General features: G+C 45.6%; 1 protein-coding gene across 2 annotated transcripts; it reads left to right on the forward strand.

The window, feature by feature from the left end:
* On the forward strand, window positions 9,722-20,226 carry GPRC5D (G protein-coupled receptor class C group 5 member D). Of its 2 annotated transcripts, XM_021092323.1 has the most exons (4): window positions 9,722-9,958; window positions 10,835-11,761; window positions 18,101-18,168; window positions 19,967-20,226. In XM_021092323.1, the coding sequence occupies exons 2-4, from the start codon at window positions 10,879-10,881 to the stop codon at window positions 20,036-20,038; spliced, it is 1,023 nt and encodes a 340-aa protein (XP_020947982.1). In that variant the 5' UTR covers window positions 9,722-9,958; window positions 10,835-10,878; the 3' UTR covers window positions 20,039-20,226. The 2 variants fall into 2 exon arrangements, with proteins under 2 accessions (XP_020947982.1, XP_020947983.1); XM_021092324.1 differs by lacking the exon at window positions 18,101-18,168 and having other exon boundaries at window positions 9,833-9,958.

Here is a 22,215-nt window from a genome sequence, read left to right on the forward strand (position 1 = left end):
TCCATCTTCTTAATATAGATCAGTTTGAATTTTAAAAAATAAGAGCTATTGGAATTCCCTCTGTGGCACAACGAAATTGACAATGTCTATGGGGCAGCTGGGATACATGTTCCATCCACAGCCCGGCGCAGTGGGTTAAGGATCCAGCATTGCTGCAGCTATGGCGTGGGTAGCAGCTCCGGCTTGGATTTGATCCCTGGCCCAAGAACTCCATATGCTGAAGGGAGGCCAAAATATAAAAATTTATAAAAATAAGAGCTATCAATAGCTACCTACCATTTATGAAGCATTTCCCACGTCCCAGGCTCTATGCAAACTCATACATGAATTACCTCATTTATTAGACACCAAAACCCTGCGAGGCCATCACGGGCACCACCTTCTCCACCCCATTTACAGATGAACCAGGGCGGCTCACACTCCGGGTTGCAGAGACAGTACCTGACTGAGCCAGAATTTGAACCTGGGCAGTTTAGGTCCAAGACTTAATACTACCAAACCCTCAGTTCAGTGTCTATTTTCCTAGTCTGGCGAAGAAAGGAGATGAGGCAGAATGTGACTGTAAGAAAGTGTCCTGGGTGCATGAAGTGCCAAGCCCACCATCCAAGGAGAATCCTGTCACCTGTGCTAGGGGCCAGGTCTCTGTATAATTTATTCTGAGGCTCAACCAGGGTATCAGGGATATAATCCCTATGTCTCTAAGGCATAGGCCACCTGGAACAGAGAGGAACAAACTCCATGAACTTAAAACTCCAGAAAGAGCACAGAGACCCAGCAGCAAACTATGGGCCACCTGTCAAGTCAGCAGCCTTGCCCGTCCTCTCTCCCTTTGTGAATTAAAATTCAGCTAAAAAAAATTCTTATGCCACCACTACTAACACAGGACCATCGTCCTTCTGTTTTCAAACAATGTCTACAGGAGTTCCCGCTGTGGCTCAGTGGGTTAAAAATCAGACTAGTATCCACGAGGATACAGGTTCCATCCCTGGCCTCGCACAGTGGGTTAAAGGATTTGGCGTGCATAGCTTGCAGATGTGGCTCTCATCTGGCATTGCTGTGGCTGTGGTGTAGGCTGGCAGCTGCAGCTCCGATTCAACCCCTAGCCTGGGAACTTCCACATGCTGGAGGTGTGGCCATAAAAAGAAAAAAAAATGTCTACAACAGAGATACCCTTTTCTTCCAGTTTTAATGAAATATAATTGACAAGTTTAAGATGTACAGCATAATGATGTGACTTCCACAATAAGTTTAGTAAACACCCATAATCTCATATAGAAACAACATTCAAGAAATAAGGGGAAAAAAGGAGTTCCTGCTGTGGCGCAGTGGGTTAAGAATCTCACTCCACAGAGTTCCCACTGTGGCATAATGGAATCAGCAGCATCTTGGGAGCGCTGGGACACAGTTTCAATCTCCGGCCCAGCACAGTGGGTTAAGGATCTGGCATTGCCACAGCTTCAGCTTAAGTCGCAACTGCAGCTTGGATCTGATCCTAGGCCTGGGAACTCCATGTGCCACAGGGCAGCCAAAAAAAAAAAAAAAGAATCTGACTGCAGAGCTTGGGTCACTGTAGAGGTGCAAGTTCCATCTCAGGCCCAGCAACAGTGGGTCTAGGATCCAGCATTGCTGCATTTGTGGTACAGGTCACAGCTGCAGCTGGGATTCAACTCCTGGCTGGGAACTTCCATGTGCCATGGGTGAAGTCAAAATTTTTTTTAATTAAAAAATTTAAAAATAAATAGAAAAAAAATTTCCTGGTAATGAGAACTCAGGATTTACTCTCTTAACAGCTTTCCTATATGACAGATGTCAGTGTCATTGCATTTACCCTGTCATACATTACATCCCTAGAACTTATTTATCTTATAACTGGAAGTTGGTATCTTTTGTGTGCCTTTACCCAATCCTCCCCACCCCCACCCCCACCCCCCTATCAGGTTGGATGCTCCTCTGCACCAGGTGACACTGACACCTAGTCTCCCCCCTTGCATTCCTCCTTTGGCACCTGTGACCTGTCAGTCTCCAGGTGCTCCACCTCGGACCACATCCCTACTTTTATTGGATTCTGTCTCTGGCGCAGCCCTTAAATGTTGGTGTTCTGGGACTGGGGGGCTGGAAGGCTTTGGAGGGGGGCATGGTGTGTCCTCCTACTGTCCCATCACATCACCCTGCACACTCTCTCAAGATGAGCCCATCCACGGCACCCACAGGTCCTGTGACCATCCATGTCCTGGTGACTCCCGAGCATCCATTTCTAGCCCATCTCTCTTCCTGACTTAATTTTTTGGTGCATCCAATCTCTTTTAAAAACATAGCCTCGGGCCTTCAGAAGTAAGAAACAAGTCTGTGGCTGAGACATACTCTGAACTGTCCCTCAAGCTTTGTCCCTTATGTGTTGTGACACAAAAACATAAAAGCTTTGAAATAAACACGTGCGAAGGATCCTAAGGCATTGCTAAGATCCCTTCTCTTTGGTGGGGGGGGGGTCTCTTTCTAGGAGGAAGTGGAAATAGTCATTTATTCTTCACGTTACAGCTCAGAGTACATCTCAAGTATTGGTCAGCATGTCTCGCCAATTAAATATGATTTTCTTGAGTGTCGATATTTAGGATTATTCATGTTTGTACTCTCAGCACCCAGCAGAACACTGGTACGTAACAAAAGCTCAGCATATGATTGCAGGGTGAATAAATGAATGAATGTGTTTCGCAGTTCATGCAACTGCTGAAAGCAAGCTGAGAAAGGAGGATGGAGAGGGATAGCCAGGCCACCTGTGTGCTGTCCAGCTTGGTATATGTCCTGACGCCAATAGGAAGCGGGACACAAAGCACGAAAGGTAAAAATATGCCTGTAAGCTCCAAATGCCTATCTCCAATGACCTGTTCGACATATTCACACAAATAATTCACAAATTTCTCAGACTCCATGTGCCCAAAAAGGAACTCTCGGTTCAGATGCTTTCATCCCCCAAAACCTTTTCCTCCCTCCATCATCCTTGTCTCTCTAAATAGCACTACTATTCATGAACTTGCTCAGGTCAAAACAAACAAACAAAAAACAGGAGTTCCCACTGTAGGTCAGTAGTAACAAGCCCAACTAGTATCCATGAGGATTCGGGTTTGATCCCTGGCTTCACTCAGTGGGTCCAGCATTGCTGCAAGCTGTGGCATAGGTCACAGACATGGCTCGGATCTGGTGTTGCTATGGCTGTGGTGTAGATCAAAGACTCGGCTTGGATCCCGAGTTGCTGTGGCTGTGGTATAAGTCAGCAGCTGCAGCTCTGATGCAACCCCTAGCCTGGGAACTCCTGTATCCCACGGGTCTGGCCCATTAAAAAAAGAAAAAAATGAAATCATCATAAGACACAAATTTTCCTCATTTGCTGGATTGTCCTCAGGCAACTTCCCACTCCCCAGGCAGCTGTCATGTGAGAGCAGCACGTTCCTCTTGCCAATAGGGCCATCCCCCTTGGGAAGCCCTCATTCTAACTGCATCAGTTGGCCAGTTGTTTCCTGCCTCCTCCTAACTTTTCTTACACAAGACGGGGTGAGGGGTCTAAGAGTGGGGCCCTCTCCCGCAGCGAAGCCACAGTGCCTCCAGCCATGCCCAGCCAGGAGTGGGTCTGAGACCACACACCTTTGGCTGACTCTGCCTCGACGTCTTCTCTGTTAGCCCTGCTTTAGCCCCTGCTCCTTGTTTGTGGTATTTGGCTCCACCTTTGGGCTGAACACATTCTGAATTCCTTCTCTTCATTCATTCATTTCACAGCTATTTCCCAAGCCCTGACATATGCTAAGCACTATTCTAGGCAATTAAGATTTATCAGTGAGCAAAGCAAAAACTTTTAACTTTGTAGAGTAGGGGATATAGACAGTAAACAATTCTTTATTTATTTTATTTTATTTTACTTATTTTTTTCTTTTTATGGCCACTCCTGTGGCATATGGAAGTTCCCACGCTAGGGGTCAATTGGAGCTGCAGCTTGGGCCTTAGCCACAGCCACAGCAACGCCAGAACTGAGCCCTGTCTGCGACCTACACTGCAGCTCACAGAAATGCCAGATCCTTAACTCACTGAGCAAGGCCAGGAGTCAAACCGGCAACCTCATGGATACTAGTCAGATTCATTACCACTGAACCACAATGGGAACTCCTTTTTTTTAAAGCATTTTTCTTGCTCTTGTCATGTTCATACTTCCATAGCCAGCAGTTGAACTTGAGCATATCTCTGTATTTTTCCCTATCATCTGCTTTCTTCTCATAATGATAAAACACGCCAGTATAAGATCAATGTATTAGATTTCAGTACATTCAATTAAAAGGTTATAGTAGGAGTTCCCGTTGTGGCGCAGCAGAAATGAATCCGACTAGGAACCATGAGGTTGTGTGTTCAATCCCTGGCCTCACTCAGTGGGTTAAAGATCCAGCATTGCTGTGAGCTGTGGTGTAGTTTGCAGACACAGCTCAGATCTGGTGTTGCTGTGGCTATGGCATAGGCCAGCAGCCATAGCTCCAGTTAGACCCCTAGCCTGGGAACCTCCATACCGTGAGTGCGGCCCTAAAAAGCAAAAAAAAAAAAATCTTATAGTAGCCACAACTGGGGTTGGGGCAGGGGGAGCAGTCAGATAACTCCCTTTCCAAAAAATGCTGTGAATATTCATAAATAATTCTCAACTGGGCATCTTAGCAATTTGCTAACCTAAGTAAAATACTGCCATTCCTCATGACTAGCTGCACATTATAATAATATATGATTAAACTGTACAATATCAACATTCTGATAAAATTTGATCAAGTTAGCCATCATCTACCAAAAAATTGAAGGAGAGGCCCAGGGCCAGCTATGTAATTTTCAGGGCTCAGGGCAACATGAAAATGTAGGGCCCTGCTTGGACATGGGTCAATCAATCCCCCCTTTCCAAGGGCCCACCATCCTAACCCCTAACCCGTGTCACACAGGTGAGCCTAGGTAGAGACCAGAAGCAATGGAAGACAGAATTGTGCCTGAGCTGAGGCTCCAAGCTCCCCGTGCCTGCTCCATTGTCCCATCTGACTTCACTTACAAAACACAAATTCAAATATTAAGTTACTAGGAATTTTGAGACAGTGATGGTAGAGCATTAGATACCAATCATAGGACCCTTCTTTTGTTGGACCCTGAACAGGGTGCTGGTGGCAACTCCATGAAGCCAGGGAGCAAAAGAGCAAATGATCCTCAGGGCCAACTCAACCCATCTCACACAGCTGGTCCACACGGGTTGCCATGACAGCTGCAGGGTTTGCTGCAGGATGAAGGGTATGCGCTACGCTCTCTTAATCTGCTTTTTCTTTCCGGTCAGGACTCACATGTCATCACTCTCAGGGCCGGTCCCGATGATGTGGCATGTGTCAGGAAAGCAGCCTGGTACAGCAGCAAGATGAGACCAGGAGTCAGACAACGCTGGCATCGGCGGTCTCTCCTAACATTCCACCCCTTGGGCACCTCCCTTCATCTCTCTGGGCCTCTGCTTCCTTGTGGTTAAATTCCTCATGTTGTAATGGTGGCTTCGTTATTATTATTAACGAATGGGTTAGACCAGGTCGCCCCTAACCTTCCCTCCAGCTCTGCTTCTGGGAGGAAGAAACAATGCCAAGAGATGTTTGGCAAAAGGTGTTTGGCCTCCTGACTGTTTTAACCTCCATTTTTAATGGACTCATTGTAATCAATAGACTTTGACGCATCAAAGGCATATCTGAGCTGTTTGGTGTGTTGTTGTCGCCACAGAAAAGACAAAAGGAAGGAGGTGTGAGTAATTTGGATGTGTAGGCAAAGGGAGCCTTTACGTCCTTAAGGTCAATTTCAGATGGGCTAATTCTCTCACCCCAGATGTTAAAATGACAATAATTAGTACCTGAGACAGTTCTTTTATCTAAGGTGCTCAAAGAGCTCTGTGGTCATTAACCCATTAATTCACCTGCCTCAAGCCTTCAGGGAGGGGGTCACGAGGAATCTCCTTAGAAGACTAGCCCGCCAGGAAATAAAGCCTCACAACCTGGAGGAATGACCATGACTAAGGGTCAGCCAGAAGGGGGCAGGAGGAGGAACGGGGTCATCAAAACAGTCCTCTTGGAGGAATCAAATGGGAAATCCTTCTCTTGGTCTACTGACAGCAATTTCACCCCTTACTAAAGTCCTTGAGTGAATTCTCCTAGAGGTCGAATTTCATCATCTGAAAATCCCTTTACCCTTAATGAAAATTTTTACAGCTTCAGATAGACTATGATTCTGCCCAAAGCCAGTAAAGGGGAGCGGTCCTTTCCCTAGAATAGTCTTCTCTCAAAGGGGGCGGCGGTGGCAGGGGTTTAAAGTTAAGGAGTCTCTGGAGTTCCCTTGTGGTGCAGAGGGTTAAGGATCTGGCATTGTCACTGCAGCAGCTCAGGTCACTGCTGTGGCGCAGTTTCCATCTCTGGCCCAGGAACTTCCACATGCTGGGAGGCATGGCCAAAAAATTTAAAAATAAGTAAAATTAAGGAGCCTCGCATGATAGAACGCCACTTCAGAATGAATTTGTCCAGATTCTTTTTTTTTTTTTTTCTTTTTAGAGCCACACCCATGGCATATGGAGATTCCCAGGCTAGGGGTCAAATTGGAGCTGTAGCTGCTGGCTACAGCCACAGCCACAGCAATACCAGATCCAAGCCAAGACTGCAACCTACACCATAGCTCACGGCAACTCCGCATCCTTAACGCACTGAGCGAGGCCAGGGATCAAACCCACAACCTCATGGTTCCTAGTTGGATTCGTTTCCTCTGGGACACGGCAAGAAGTCCTAGATTCTTTTTTTTTTTTTTTTTTTTTTTTTTTTTTTTTAGGGCTGCACCTGCAGCATATGGAGGTTCCCAGGCCAGGAGTCTAATCAGAGCTGTAGCCGCCGGCCTATGCAGAGCCACAACAACGTGGGATCCAAGCGTCATCTGCGACTTACACCATAGCTCACAGCAATGCTAGATCCTTAACCCCACTGAGCAAGGCCAGAGGTCGAACCTGAAACCTCATGGTCCCTAGTCGGATTCGTCTTTGCTGAGCCAAAACGGAAACTCCCAGAGTTTGTTAAGATTCTAATTTATCCGCACGTGGTTTCCATTAAGAACCATCTTTTGGAAAAATCACACAGCTAAAAAAAAAAATACCTTCACTTGGCCTGGAATTCTATCATTAGAATCCTTCAATTAATCGACATATCCATCACCTAGGAGGTTCTCCATGAGGGGCCAGGACATAAAATATGGATCCTCACCCTCAAGTAGCTATAAATCTAATCAAGGGGATGAGACAATTATAAATAAAAGTAATTAATTAAATTGTTATTTATTATTTTAAAACCATTTATTGCTCACAATTATTAATACATGGATTAGTGCAAATTAAATGGGCAGAAATATTATTTCCATGATTTTTTTTGGCCACACCCATGGCATGTGGAAATTCCCAAGCCAGGGATCAAATCCGCACCATGGCAGTGACCGGAGCCACGGCAGTTGACAGCACTGGATCCTTAACCCACAGAGCCACCAGGGAGCTCCATATGTCCATAACGTGGGGGTTTGGGGTTTTTTTGTTTGTTTGTTTGTTTTTTAGGGCCGCAACTGAGGCATATGGAAGTTCCCAGGCTAAGGGTCTAATCAGAGCTGTAGCTGCCAGCCTACGCCACAGCCACAGCACATGGGGTCCGAGCTGCCTCTGTGACCTACACCACAGCTCACAGCAATGCTGGATCCTTAGACCACTAAGCAAGGCCAGGGATCAAACATGCAACCTCACGGATATTAGATTCATTAACCACTGAGCCACGATGGGAACTCCAATATGTCCACAATTTTAGAAAGCACAGACCCTACATATGGTGGAGTTCTCTTGGGACTGATCACTGAGGGCCAGAGTGACCGGGGAAGCAGGAAAGCCCACAGAGGAGAGAGCCGAACCAGGTCTCAGAGGTAAGGAAAGCATTCGCTTAGGAAACAGAATCGATGGGAACCAAGCAAAAGGTAGTTCAGGCCAAGGACAACATCTAAGAGAAGGTGTGCAGCGGGTAGTGGGAAAACCAACCCAAATAAAACCCAGGGCCAGGGGACCTGAAAGAAACACGGTTGGACAGGGAAGGGAGGGCCAGATCGCAGAGAGACTGGAAACCAGACTATCAGGCCCTGATTTGGGGGGTATGCAGCGGTCCTCTGACAAAATGCCCATGTATTCACTATCCTGCAATAAACCATAATGGAAAAGATTGTGAAAAAAGGTTATATACATAACTCTGTATGTGTATGTGTATATATATATATATATATATATATATATATATCACTTTGCTGTGCATCAGAAACTAACACAACATTATAAATCAACCAGTTAAATTAAAGTGTTTTTAATACTTCAATTTAAAAACATTTTAAAAACGAAAGCCAGTAAAACCTCAAAAAAAAATTTTTTTTAAGTGCTGCACCTGTAGCATATGAAAGTTCCCAGGCTAGGGGTGAAATTGGAGCTATAGCCTCTGGGCTACACCACAGCAACACGGGATCCAAGCTGCAACTACCACCTACAGCTCATGGCAGCACTGGACCCTTAACCCACTGAGTGAGGCCAGAGATCGAACCTGCATCCTCATGGATCCTAGTTGGGTTTGTTAACTGCTGAGCCACGGAGGGAACTCCCCAAACCTCCAAATATTAAAAGAAAAAAAAAAAAAAGCCAATATCCAGGAAAAGAACCAAGGAGAAAGTAAGTAAATCTGAAGCAGGGCTGGGGGGTGGTCCAGTCAGGACTGGACTCTGTGCTGGGCGCTCAATCACACATCACCACGGGGAAAAAAAGAATGCTTGCCAAAAGCAGCTGGAACGTTTCATTGCAAGTTCTTCCCTCCTGGGCCCTGGGAATGCCCCGATGGAACCAGCCCCGGCCAGAGTCTCTTCTGGTGGAGGTAACCGAGAGCAAGGATAGAGAGAAACTACACCAAAGGCTTCAGCGATACCAAGAATTGCTGGCACAGGTGGGGCCCACACTAGACAGGCAGCCAGAGCCTGAGGAAGGACGATCAAAGGACAGGAAAAGAAAGTGGCAGACGGAGTTCCCGTCATGGTGCAGTGGTTAATGAACCCGACTAGGAACCATGAGGTTGCGGTTTCGGTCCCTGGCCTTGCTCAGTGGGTTAAGGATCCAGCGTTGCTGTGAGCTGTGGTGTAGGTTGCAGACGCGGCTCAGATCCCACGTTGCTGTGGCTCTGGCGTAGGCCGGTGGCTATGGCTCCAATTCGACCCCTGGCCTGGGAACCTCCATATGCCGCAGGAGCAGCCCTAAAAAAGGCGAAAAGGCAAAAAGCCAAAAAAAAAAAAAAAAAAAAGAAAGAAAGAAAGTGGCAGAGTAGGGAAGACTTAATTTCCCCTCATTCTCAATGCTGGCGCTTACAATGCACAGACCCCTTCTTTAGGGCCCAGGAAACCTTCTATTCCTTTGGAACACACGTTCTGTCGGATCCTAGGAGCGAAGTCAAGATGTGGGAAGTGGCTTTTGAGGGAGCAAGTCAGAGGAAGAATGAAGTGTCCTCCCATGAGGCCAGTGAGGGCCTCTGTCAGGCTCTGGCCACATGGGAGCCTCTGGGGAGGAGGCAGTTTTCTCTAAATCCAACCCCCTCCTTTAGGACCTCTCCAAGGTCAAGGTGCCTCTGGTTAGCAGTCAAGTGAAAAATGATGGTTCTCCCCAAAGAAATGGCTGTAGAAAAGCTGCTGGGAAACTGGAATAGGTGTGTCTTTCTGACCTTCCGGTTCTTTTTATAGGCGCTGCAGGAACCTGAGTGTGGGCCTCCATCCTTCCGCCCATTTGGGGAGAGATTAAAGACGCTGAGGTTGTCTCCTTCTTACTCATTGGCAGTTACCACCTCGAAGCAACTACAACCTTGGCTTCCAGCGTGTGGACACAGAGGAGGTAAGTGGGAATGAAGGGGCTATGCCCTCAGCTGTCCGCCCTGGTGGCTCCAGCCAGCTGGCTTGGGACAAACTGAAGGGGGGCAGAGAGGGGGATTTTCAGTTGCAGGGCATTCTTTTTAAATCGATGTGTGATTATTATTAATTTTTTTGGAGACAACCCCAGCCAAGATGTAGATTTTGGTGTTAAACTGTCCAAAAAGTAAATGAAAGGCAGAGCCCATTTTGTAAAAGGCTTTGACAAACAAAGAGTGGGTATTTAACCCTAATATTATGCATTGGATTGACATGAATTAAAAGGAGTTCCCTGCTGGCTCAGTGGGTTGAGGATCCGGTGTTGTCGCTGCTGTGGCTCTGGTTACTGCTGTGATGCGGGTTGGATCCCTGGCCTGGGAATTTCTGCAAGCCTCGGGTGCAGCAAAAAAAAAAAAAAAAAAAAAAAAATAGCCATCTGCCTGTCTCTTTCAAGCAGTGCATCATGTCTTAAATGATCAAATGGTCCATTGATGTTGACAATCCTTGTTCTGGAGCCTGATGTAACTGGAGTCCCATCAATCATGCAAATGTTATCACTCACCTGTTAGGAAATGTCACGAAAAAGATTCTGCCTTAGGCTTCAAAAAGCCTTGGTGGAAGTTGTGATGTGAAAATGACTGGAGCCTCCAAGTGAAGACTGTTCATTTCCCAGCAGGATGGAGCCAGGATGGTTTGGAGGCATTGATGGTTTTGAGTTATTTCATTCTGTATGTCCAGGGGTCTTCAACTGGGACTCGGAGACATTACAATGCCCTGCCCAGGACTGCCCAACAGGAGTGCTTGTGAGTGGATCTCATCGTGTTTGTCTCATCTTTTTTCCTTCTTTTTCTTTTTTGGGCAGGGGAAATACAAGACCATTCTCAGGAGGTCCACTTACACGTCACCATGTACGAGGACTGCGTGAAGTCCACTGGGGACTATAACCTCTTCTGTGACACTGAGGGACCATGGGGCATTGTTCTGGAGTCCCTGGCAGCCATCGGCATAGTGGTTACAGTGATACTGCTCTTGGCATTTCTCTTCCTCATGCGAAGGGTCCGGGACTGCAGCCAGTGGAACGTTCTCCCCACCCAGTTCCTCTTCCTCTTGGGTGTGCTGGGGCTCTTTGGCCTGGCTTTTGCCTTCATCATCCAGTTCAATGAGCAAACAGCCCCTGTCCGCTACTTTCTCTTTGGGGTCCTCTTTGCTCTCTGCTTCTCGTGCCTCTTGGCTCACGCCTCCAACCTGGTGAAGCTGGTCCGGGGCAGAGTCTCCTTCTCTTGGACCACAATTCTGTGCATTGCTATTGGCGTCAGCCTCTTGCAGACAATCATTGCTATTGAGTACGTGACTCTCATAATGACCAGAGGTATGAGGTTTGTGCACATGACACCCTGTCAGCTCCACGTGGACTTTGTGGTCCTGCTGGTGTACGTCCTCTTCCTGATGGCCCTCACGTTCTTCGTCGCCAAAGCCACCTTCTGTGGCCCGTGCGAGAACTGGAAACAGCACGGACGGCTCATCTTCGTCACGGTGCTCATTTCCATCATTATCTGGGTGGTGTGGATCTCCCTGCTGATGAGAGGCAACCCGCAGCCCCAGTGGGACGACCCCATCATCTGCATCGCCCTGGTGACCAACGCATGGGTTTTCCTGCTGCTGTACATCATCCCGGAGCTGTGCATTCTCTACAGGTCCAGTAGGCAGGATCGCCCTCTGCAAGCTGGTGCCTGCCCGGTCCCCGCTTACCAACGCAGCTTCAGAGCAGAGAACCAGGAGCTGTCAAGAGGTACTTGCCGGGGGGATCCAGGGAGCAGGGAGAAACAGGAGAAACCTAGGATAAGAGGATCAACCAAGGGGAACCAAAGAGGGAAGGGTCAGAATTTCGGTGGGTGTGACGCGATAGCTCAAGTGTGGGGATGGAGACACTTGGAGTCGAGGTTAAACTTTTCTGAAAAATCAGTTCTTCCAAAATATGGAGATTTATGGGGAGAGACCAAGACAAAAATGACTCAAAGGGCCTAAATCAAGTGGGTGTGGCTCTGAGCATTACGCTGCATGAAGAAAGGCACCCATGGAGTTCCCGTTGTGTGCTCAGTGGTAAGGAACTCAACTAGTATTCGTGAGGAATCGGGTTTGATCCCCAGCCTTGCTCAGTGGGTTAAGGATCCGGCGTTGCTGTGAGCTGTGGTATAGGTCGAAGCCTCGGCTCAGATCCTGTGTTGCTGCAGCTGTGGCATAGGCTGCAGATGCATTTCCAATTTGACCCCTAGCCTGGGAATTTCCATATGCTGTGGGTGCAGCCCTAAAAAGCAAAAACAAAAACAAAAACAAAAAAGCAAGAAAAGCATCCATTATGAAATGAGTTAACCAGCCCCAAAGGAGGCTTGAATGGGGACGTGGCATGCCATAGCGTGGTAAGTCCAGATGTTTTGGCCATCGAGGGCAAGAGTCAATCCTGGCTACAGTGACTAACATTTGTAACATTGAAGCCTCAAAGCTCACTGGCCTAAACATCATATTAGACTGATTCATAGGATTCATCACCTCATTAGAGTGGCAAAGCCCAATAACTTCTGGATTTCTCCTTTGCAAACCACTTGCTCCTTGAAAGCCGTCAACATTTACAAAAAGTGACAGGAAGCGCCATTAAGTCAGAATTCTGAGCGACGGCTCAGATATGTAATCATTAATAGAAATAAAGAACTTGCTTATGCAGCATTTTCCTAATGATTTCTGGGTCAGATTTCTGTCCTTATGTAAGACCAAGCCACCTGACTATACACTGTTAAAAAATAAAATATATTATCCATGATAACAAAGAGGCTTAGACCCCAATAATCTGGGGGAATTAGTGACTAATTTCAGTTATCTGGAAATATGTCAAAACCCATTCATTCCTTTCTGAAACATCTGGCTTATTATTTAGTACCCAATATCATACTTTTACACCTATTTTTGTCTTAACAGGCATCTGATTTCTCACAATGTATATCTAATGTGCAAAGATTATATTATTTTATATATTATAGAGCACACATTATGTTTACCAGGCTCAAAAGAAATTAATGGAAGCTTTCCTTTCAAGTCATACACTTTTTTGAGCTATAATTTATGGCTAATTACACATTCAAATTAACTCCTCTTCAGAGAGATGCATCCATTAATTCTTTTCAGTTCTGTTGACCACAAGTCGGAAATTGACACTATACATCCTTCCTATAAGAGTTTTTCTTTGCTTGTGATGATGCATAATCACATCATTGAGGTCTGTGGCAAAATCACAGAGTCAGTCTTTCTTGAAACTACTTCTCACAGTTCTCACGGAAAGATAGGATAGGAGTTCCTGTCGTGGCTCAGTGGTTAACGAACCCAACTGGCATCCATGAGGACATGGGTCGATCCCTGGCCTTGCTCAGTGGGTTAAGGATCCGGCGTTACTGTGAGCTGTGGTATGGGTTGCAGACGTGTCTCGGATCCCCCATTGCTGTGGCTCTGGCGTAGGCCGGCAGCTACAGCTCCGATTTGACCCCCTAGCCTGGGAACCTCCATATGCTGCGGGAGCAGCCCTAGAAAAGACCAAAAAAAAAAAAAAAAAAAAAAGAAAAGAAAAGAAAGAAAAAAAGATAGGATAAAACTTCTTGTGATTGCTTTATTGCTGTATGTTTCCAGGAAACAAAAGTCAGAGAAAGAAAGAGGGAGAAAGAGAGCAAAGTTCTCAGAACTTCATAATACCCCAAACTCACTGGAACTTGTAATGATCGATTTCCCATATTCCAAAAAGATTAAGCAAGTGTTTAAGGTGTTCTCGAAGTGTCTTAGTGGAAGAACACGAGCTTTCAAAGGCACAGTGTTTCCTTATAACTATCCTTCTTACTGGAGCGTAGTTGGAAAATCCATTTCTGAGCAGAAAAAGCCATTTCTGCCAGTGATAGTCATTGTCAATGTAGTTTGATATTTTGGGGGGGGAGGAATCAATAGTGTAGGAAAGAACATATGGATTGCTCTCCAAAACTGGGCGGAATAACCAGAGACTTAAGCTTAGAAGGGGATCAGAATTTAGGTCACCCGGAAAAAAGTGCAAATGTCAAAAATTAGGAGAATGATTAAAACTCAAGAGAAAGGACAAGATGACACCTTAGCCAGGACACACACACAAACAGATACAAAACAGAGATGAGCCAGACAAGTGCAGTATAATAACAGTAACTCGAAAAATCTTCAGCCTCACTGTGGGTCGTGAACTGACAATGACAGAGCCGCTCACCGCTGTCTTTGTTTCTGTTTGGTCAAGAAACAACCACAGTGCTGTGTAAACAGATGTGTGGTCAGCAAGAACAGCTGGGCTGTTGTTCTCAGCCCTGGTCAGACTCTGCCAAGAACACCCTTTCCAGCTCTGGGATTCGCTAATGAGACATGTGGGGACTTACAAATGGTGGATAGAAAACCACAGAGTTTGACTAAGGGGTTCCAACATCGGACCTACATGGGAAAGAGCTGAAACAGAGATGGCAGTTCTTAAGCTTTATGTGTCTTTCCCGTGGATAGTCAAGTTTTCTCTAAACTCTCTACTAAAAAAATAACATTTTGTTCCAGTCCGTGAGGCATGCATTTTTCATGTGACTCTTCTGGTTTGTAACTGTGACTCCAGTCACATAATTATTGGATTTAGCACTGGGTTGTGAGACCAGAATTATTCAGTTGAGAGGAGAGTAGATGAGAGGGGATTTGCAACATTTCCCAAGTAGGAGGACCCCTCTCCAAGAGGCTGTGGTCTTTCCTATTGTTTTCTGTTTCCAACAAGAGAGGAACCACAGAAATAAACTCAAACTGAAGCCATGAAGCTTTTTCTTTTCTTTCTTTCTTTTTTTCTTTTCCTTTTTTTTTTTTTTTTTTTTTTTTTTTTTTGTGTGTGTGCTTTTTAGGGCTGCTCCTACGGCATATGGAAATTTCCAGGCTAGGGGCTGAATTACAGCTGCAGCTGCCGGCCACAGCCACAGCCATAGCCATGCCAGATCAGAGCCGTGTCTGCAGCTTACACCACAGCTCACGGCAACATTGGATCCTTAACCCACTGAACGAGGTCAGGGGTCAAATCCACATCTACGTGGTTACTAGTCAGGCTCCATTACCGCTGAGCCACAAAGGGAACTCCCAAAGCATTTAGATTAAATACGACCATAAGGGTTAGTACACTGAAGTGGATCAGCAAAGGAGATTAAGGGCTCATTTCCCAGGAAGTCTTTCAAAAGATTAGGCTTTATCTCTCTCAAGTGGCTTATGGACTTAGTTCCAAGATATAAAAACATCTTGATGGAGAATGAAAATGCAATCAGGCGTGTCACTCTAAGACACCAAACCAATGAGTATAAATAGTCTTTGCCCTATGTTATAAACGTGTCCCTAAAAAAGGCAGCATATTGAGTAAACTTTTAAAAACCAGTTGCTCTTTTAACTGAGAATTTTAAATGTGGTATAATTTGCAAAGATCTCCAATACAGAGTTATCAGCCATGAATTTTTCTTAATGAAGGGACATTCTAATTACTGCCTACTTTATCTGAATTTAACTAAAATATGATTATATCAGGTTTGCTAAAAGCAAGACCCATGTAAATTTTAAAGTATCACCTTACTGTCAGTGTTTTTTCCATCCAGTGTTTAAATGTCTATAGACAAACCAAGGATGAAATTTTAAAGATATGAAAACAAAAATAATGAGGCTGTGCAATGTAAAAATGGGTCAATGAATAGCAAATGAACAAGAGAAAAATGTTCTTGCAACCACAGGCCCTTCAGATTGTTTTCCTTACAGCAAATAGCAACTTTTGCCAAACATACACTTTTTGCCAGTACTCAACATATTTTTCTTTTTTTTTTGCCTCAGGATGCCCACCTTACTGGGAAAAAACCCAGTTTGGATGGTCCCAGGCAGTGTCATTTTTGTTTGTTCTTTCTCAGAGACAAGCCTCAATACTTCTCTTTTGTCACCCTCAAGAGCCACAGAGAGGGTGGCATAAAGTAGAAGAGAAACGAGTCTGGGCAGGATTTGCTTGGTGTGAGGACAGATCAGGCAAAGACAATGACATTCATCCACATCCAGAAGCATCAGAAAACTGGGCCGTGCAGGGCAGCGGAAAAGGTGCAGACCCCGTCCTCACATGCCCTGGCTTTGAGGCTCAGCTCTGCTTCTTACCAACAGTGAGACCATACCAAGCTCCTCAATCTCTAGGAGCCCAGGCTCCTTGTAATTGGGGTGGCGGGGGGGGCGGCGGCGAGGGCACCCTTTATATGTGGAAGTTCCCGGGCCAGGGATCAAACCTGAGCCACAGCAGTCACAACCCTGAATCCTCAATCACTAGCCACCAGGGAATTTCTCCTTGTATTTAAATGGTGTTTATAATGTCCCCGACAGGATTAACAGAGAGAAACACTCGGCTTTTTGGTAAATTCATGAACCATACCTCAACGTTGGAGAATTAAGCTTCTCTAATTTATAATCTGGTCTGAAAAGACTGTTGGAGGAAATTGGTTACCAAGGGGCTGAGTGTGACAGTCTTGTTGTACCACAAGGAACAAAGTTAAACCAAGGATTCAGTTCATACGGCCGTGAAGGACACTTTTCCACACAGGATCTAATCTCTGTGCCAGCAGGAAGAGGATGCCACAGTATCAATTAAAACCACACCACCAGCACCACCACCAATAATAATATACAAAAGGTGGAGTTCCCGTCATGTCTCAGTGGTTAATGAACCTGACTACGGACCATGAGGTTGTGGGTTCGATCCCTGGCCTTGCTCAGTGGGTTAAGGATCCAGCATTGCCAGGAACTGTGGTGTGGGTTGCAGATGCGGCTCGGATCCCATGTTGCTGTGGCTCTGGCATAGGCCAGTGGCTACAGCTCCGATTGGACCTCTAGCCTGGAAACCTCCATGTGCCATGGGTGCAGCCCTAGAAAAGAAAGACAAAATATATATACGCACAAAAGGTAGCACTACAGTGCTTTCTATACCTCATGCCCAGAATTCCCTCGTGGCTCAGTGAGTTAAGGATCTGGCATTGTCACTGCCATGGCTCAGATTCAATCCCTGGCACAGGAACTTCTGCATGCCATGTGGGTATAGCCAAAAAATATTTTAATAAATATATATACACATATATTCCAAGGGCCTTGTGGATATTCATCTTCAAAGCAACCCTATGCCATAGATTGTCTATTGTAATTATCACGATCCCTCATTTATTCCCATCAGGAAACAAAGGCAACAAAAGGTTAAGGAACTTGAGCCCAAGAACATAGCTAACGTGAGAAGGCAGAGCTGTCCATGCACTCTGGGAACAAAGTCACACGACTACGTCCCAGGCCATCAAATAACATATATGTATCAAGCAAGGGCCTGGCCTTAGAGACAGACACATCTCCCGTCTTCACAGAGCCTGCAGTCTTGCTGAGGAGAGAGACATGAAACAAATAAGCATGAATGATTATTCTATGACCATATAACATGGTCTTTAGGGATTTTTAAAATTAGGTCCAGTTTTTAAAATTGAACCAAAGCTTGCTGAGTATCAAGCTTAAAGGGACTTTAGAGATGACCTCCTGAAGATCTTTTATTTTATTGTTTAAGACATCGAGGGAGTTCCCTGGTGGTCCAGTGGTTAGGATTTAGCACTTTCACCACTGGAGCCCAGGTGCAATCCCTGGTCTGGGAACTGAGATCCCACATCAAGCCACTGTAGGCAACAGCTAAAAAATAAAAATTTCAAAGATTAAAAAAACAATAGTGAGATGCCCAAATTCATGGCCTGAACTGGCCCATGCTAGGGGCTCTTTCTCTACAAAATGATGATGAGCTTTCAGCCTCTTCAGTTCCTAAACACAGATGTACTTCTTCCCAGCACACAAATGTCATCTATATGCAACCTTCCCCAGAAACTTTAAAAACACTCTTTTTTAAATCATAAATTAAAAACGAAACACAAAACAAAACAAAACAGCCTCAGCTGAGAATTTCTTTTTAAAGAGTCAGGAGCCTCTCTGCCAGCCACTGAGTCGTATAGCCCTCATGTGCTGTTTCCAGGTGAATCTCTGACACTAACCCAGCCCTCCCTCCTTTGGCTTTCAGCCCGAGACAGTGAAGGCGCTGAGGAGGATGTAGCATTAACCTCATATGGTTCCCCCACTCAGCCGCAGGTAAATGTGCTTGTCTGCGCTTCACCTCCAACAGCTGTACTGACCTGGGAGAAGAGACGCAGGCAGGGCAGGGTCACTCCTAAAGGCTTGTGGAGCTTGAACCGTCCAGACTTAATCCATACCAGGGCAGTGCCTTTGGCCTCTGCCAAGCCCCTCCCAATTGCCACCAGCCACTGCCATCAACAATATATTTGGGGGACTTCCCATTGTGGTTCAGTGGAATATGCACCCAACTAGTATCCATGAGGATGCGGTGATGATTCCCAGCCTTGCTCAGTGGGTTAAGGATCCAGTGTCACTGTGGCTGTGGTGATGGCCAGCAGCTACCGCTCCAATTCCACCCTCAGCCTGGGAACTTCCATATGCCACAGGTGCGGCCCTTTAAAAAAAAGAAGAAGAAGAAAACAATATATTCTGATGCAGGAATATGTCCCTGAAAGAAAAGGCAACTTGAAGGGTTTGGTGAGGGTGAAGAGGAGAACATTTTTGCCTTGGGACAGCGGGGATTGTAAATATGTAGGAATGGCAGATCCGTTTTTAGTATCGGTTGTCTAAATGTATTCCCTGGCCACACTGGCTGCCTCTCTGAGTCTTGCCCAAGCTGCCCCAAGAACTGGGCTGGGTCTGTCAGCATCATCTGGATGCCCAGATGGGCATACCAATTTTAATCCTTGCCTGCAAAAACAGAGGGACACTGCTGAGCTGAATTGGGGCAACTCATGCTGGTGCTGCAAAGGCTTGAAGATACACAAATCCCAAGAGCCAAAAAATATGGCTTAGCAGTAGCAAACCCGACTAGTATCCCTGAGAATGCGGGTTTGATCCCTGGCCTTGCTCAGTGGGTTAAGGATCTGGCATTGCTGTGAGCTGTGGTGTAGGTCACAGAGGCAGCTCAGATGCCATGTTGCTATGGCTGTGGTATAGGCCAGCCGCTATAGCTCTGATTCGACCCCTAGCCTGGGAACTTCTGTATGCTGCAGGCGCAGCTCTAAAAAAAGAAAAGAAAAGGAAAGAAAGAAAGAAAGAAAGAGAAAAAGAAAAAAAAAATACCACTTTGGGACACAGTTGTATCATGAGGATCAGACGTCACCAAGGTCCAAGAGGGAAAGCCATGCTCAGACTGATCAATGAATGTACCAGGCAACCCTACCTAGGTTAATCCCTCTGGTCTGTTATCTGAGGTACTCCCTTTTCCAAGAAGGACACAGACCAGGACACGCCTCTATCATTTGTTGGAATTAACCCTCCTGAGGGCGTTTCCACAATGAGAAAACCTCTACTATCCCTGCCAAGAATTTCTTGGATTCCTTTCAATTTCTAGTGATCTTGCAAAAAGATTCTCGTTACATGGCTAAGAGGGAAGATCATAAGGTAGTTCTGATATGGCTGGCAGCCTCAACATTTTTGTCTTTTTTTATTAACAGGGGATGCAATGATGGTGAAATTATAATCTCTCTTTCTTTCTTTTTTTTTTATTTGCTTTTCCTTAGGGCCGCGCCCATGGCATATGGAGGCTCCCAGGCAAGGGGTCAAATTAGCCTCCAGCCTATGTCACAGCCACAGCAACACCAGATCCAAGCTTCGTCTGCAACCTATACCACAGATCACAGCAACACTGGATCCTTAACCCACTGATAGAGGCCAGGGTAGAATCTGCATCCTCATGGATCCTAGTCAGATGAGTTTCCACTGCGCCACAACAGGATCTCCTGAAATTAAATATTTCAAGCATAATTCTAGAGTGTACCGTTCCCTATGTTGGCTCAGAAAGTTGACAATGGCATTTCTTCCTTTGCAGACTGTTGACCCCACACAGGAGTGTTTCATCCCACGGGCTAAACTGAGCCCCGAGCAAGATGCAGTATTATAAAGTCCACAGGAAACACGAGGAGTGAAAACTCAAAAGACCATCTTCACGTCGCCATGTGGGCCACTGGAGAGCCCATCTGCCAACAGAGCATCGGCCCCTCCTTCCCTCCCTGCCTCCTCGTCCTCTCCATTCACCTGGACACTGCCCTTGTGAGCATAATTACAGTCTTGCTGGCCACCCTACCATGATCACGTGTCTCTCTCTTCATTTGTGTAACTGAAAGATCCTCTTCCCCAGTAATGCTAGGTCAAACTGCCATTTCTTACTAATAGGACCAAAAAACCCTTGTTTGATGCAATCACGCTCATGCTAATATGACAAAGTATAGATGTTAGCCATAACTTACTCCTGGATTACTCCTCCAGTCATTTTTTTATAAAAGGCCCCCTAAATACCCAGAATTTGCAATAAAATTTATAAAAGAACCTTCAGGATCCCTACCTTCGGACCTCTCATGGGCTTGCAATCTGGCAGGTTTCTCCCACGGTGTTATTACCCCCATGACAGTGAGAATGGCATCAGACATGACAGAGGTCAGTGACCTGCTCTGATGAACCAATCACAGCAAAGGAGGAGCCACCTGAGTTGATGCTCATAAAGTAATTCAGGGGGTGCACATGAAAAGCAGAGTCTGCCTGTCTGCAGGTTTCTAATGCCCTGATGCCTCTGCTCTAATTACTTTGCCTTCATTCCTCATGCAGCCTCACCTCCTTCCCAGTGGATTCATCGTCCTTAAGACCTATTCGTTAGATGTAATAGGTATAATAGGACCAGAGTCTGAGGCATGCTGCCCGAAGAGTTCTTAGGGTCTGAGTCAGTCTCCCACCTTGAAGATGAAACAGGGCCTTGGGGAAATGGAATGACTTGCCCAAAGTCACACAGTAGTTCATGGTGGGCTGGGTCTTCTGATTGTCATGCCACTCTCCCACTCTCCCAGGCTTTGCCATGCCTGTATTTCTATATTAACAAGCAAAGCACGCACCTCTGAAAGCTACCTGTGATATTTCAGACTAGTGAGTGTTGAGCACTTGCTATGTGAAAGCACTTTGAAAAATAGTTAGGACCCCATATGTTGAAAAGGAGCCTTTTTAATTACAGTGTAGGTGGGTATTTCCTGAGCACCAGCTAGGTACCAGGAACTGCTCTCAGACTCAACCCTAGGCAGCTAGGATACAACACTGCTTGATGGAGCTTATTTATTTATTTATTTATTTATTTTTTGTGGGGGAGATAACATAATGCAGGGAATTTTAGGAACACTGCTCCCTCTGTTACTGAACCCAAGCTTATACTGCTCACCACCCAATAGACAGTAAACCCAGAGACAAGTATTGGGGCAGGGAATAGAGACTTTATTTAGAAAACCAGCACACCAAGAAGATGGACTGATGTCCTAAAGATCCATCTTAGCTTGGAGTGGAATCCAGGCTTTTTTTATGCTCAAGGAAAAGGATAAGTGGGAGAGTTCAAGAGAATTAAAAGAAAAAGAGGGATTATAGAGTTCTTAGATCCATGAGGGCTTCGAAGGAAGCATAATATTTATTTGTTCTTCTGCTTGCTCACCTAGGCTGGATCACAAACTACTGAAAAACTTCAAGTTGTTAGCAGTTATTTTTACTTTACTATTCTTATCTCTGCTTATTTGCAAAGTTTCTAGGCTGAAATGAAACTTATCTACAAGAAGTAATAGCCATAGCTAACCCAGATCCGTGAGATGGGAACATTCTACAAGAAACCTAATGAGTTATTTAAGCACAAGCAATGTTTCTCCAATGTTTAACTTGACATTCAGGGCTAAAGTGATGGAATACACAAGCTAAAGAATGAGAGGCAGTTTCAACGTGGTGTTAGTTCTGTCCTTCCTACAACACCTCCTTTTACAGAAGAGGAAGGGGACTTGTTCAAAATAATATGGCTTGTTAGGAGCAGAACCAACTAGAATCCAAGTCTCCAGCTGCTGTTCAAGTGCTCACACTCTGCACGATGTTCTGTTTTCTTTCTTTCTTTCTTTTCTGCTGCACTCAGATTAGCTATTCCTTTTTGAAATGTGTGCCCTGAGCACGGGTCTCAGCATAAACCATCACTGTGAATGACCAATGGGATTGACCTTTTGCCCTTACTGGTAATAAAAAGTGGAAAGAACATGTTTAAACATTAAGATTCTGACCTATCAACTA

The sequence above is a fragment of the Sus scrofa genome, chromosome 5, assembly GCF_000003025.6.
Source record: "Sus scrofa isolate TJ Tabasco breed Duroc chromosome 5, Sscrofa11.1, whole genome shotgun sequence".
Taxonomy (NCBI): Eukaryota; Metazoa; Chordata; class Mammalia; order Artiodactyla; family Suidae; genus Sus; species Sus scrofa.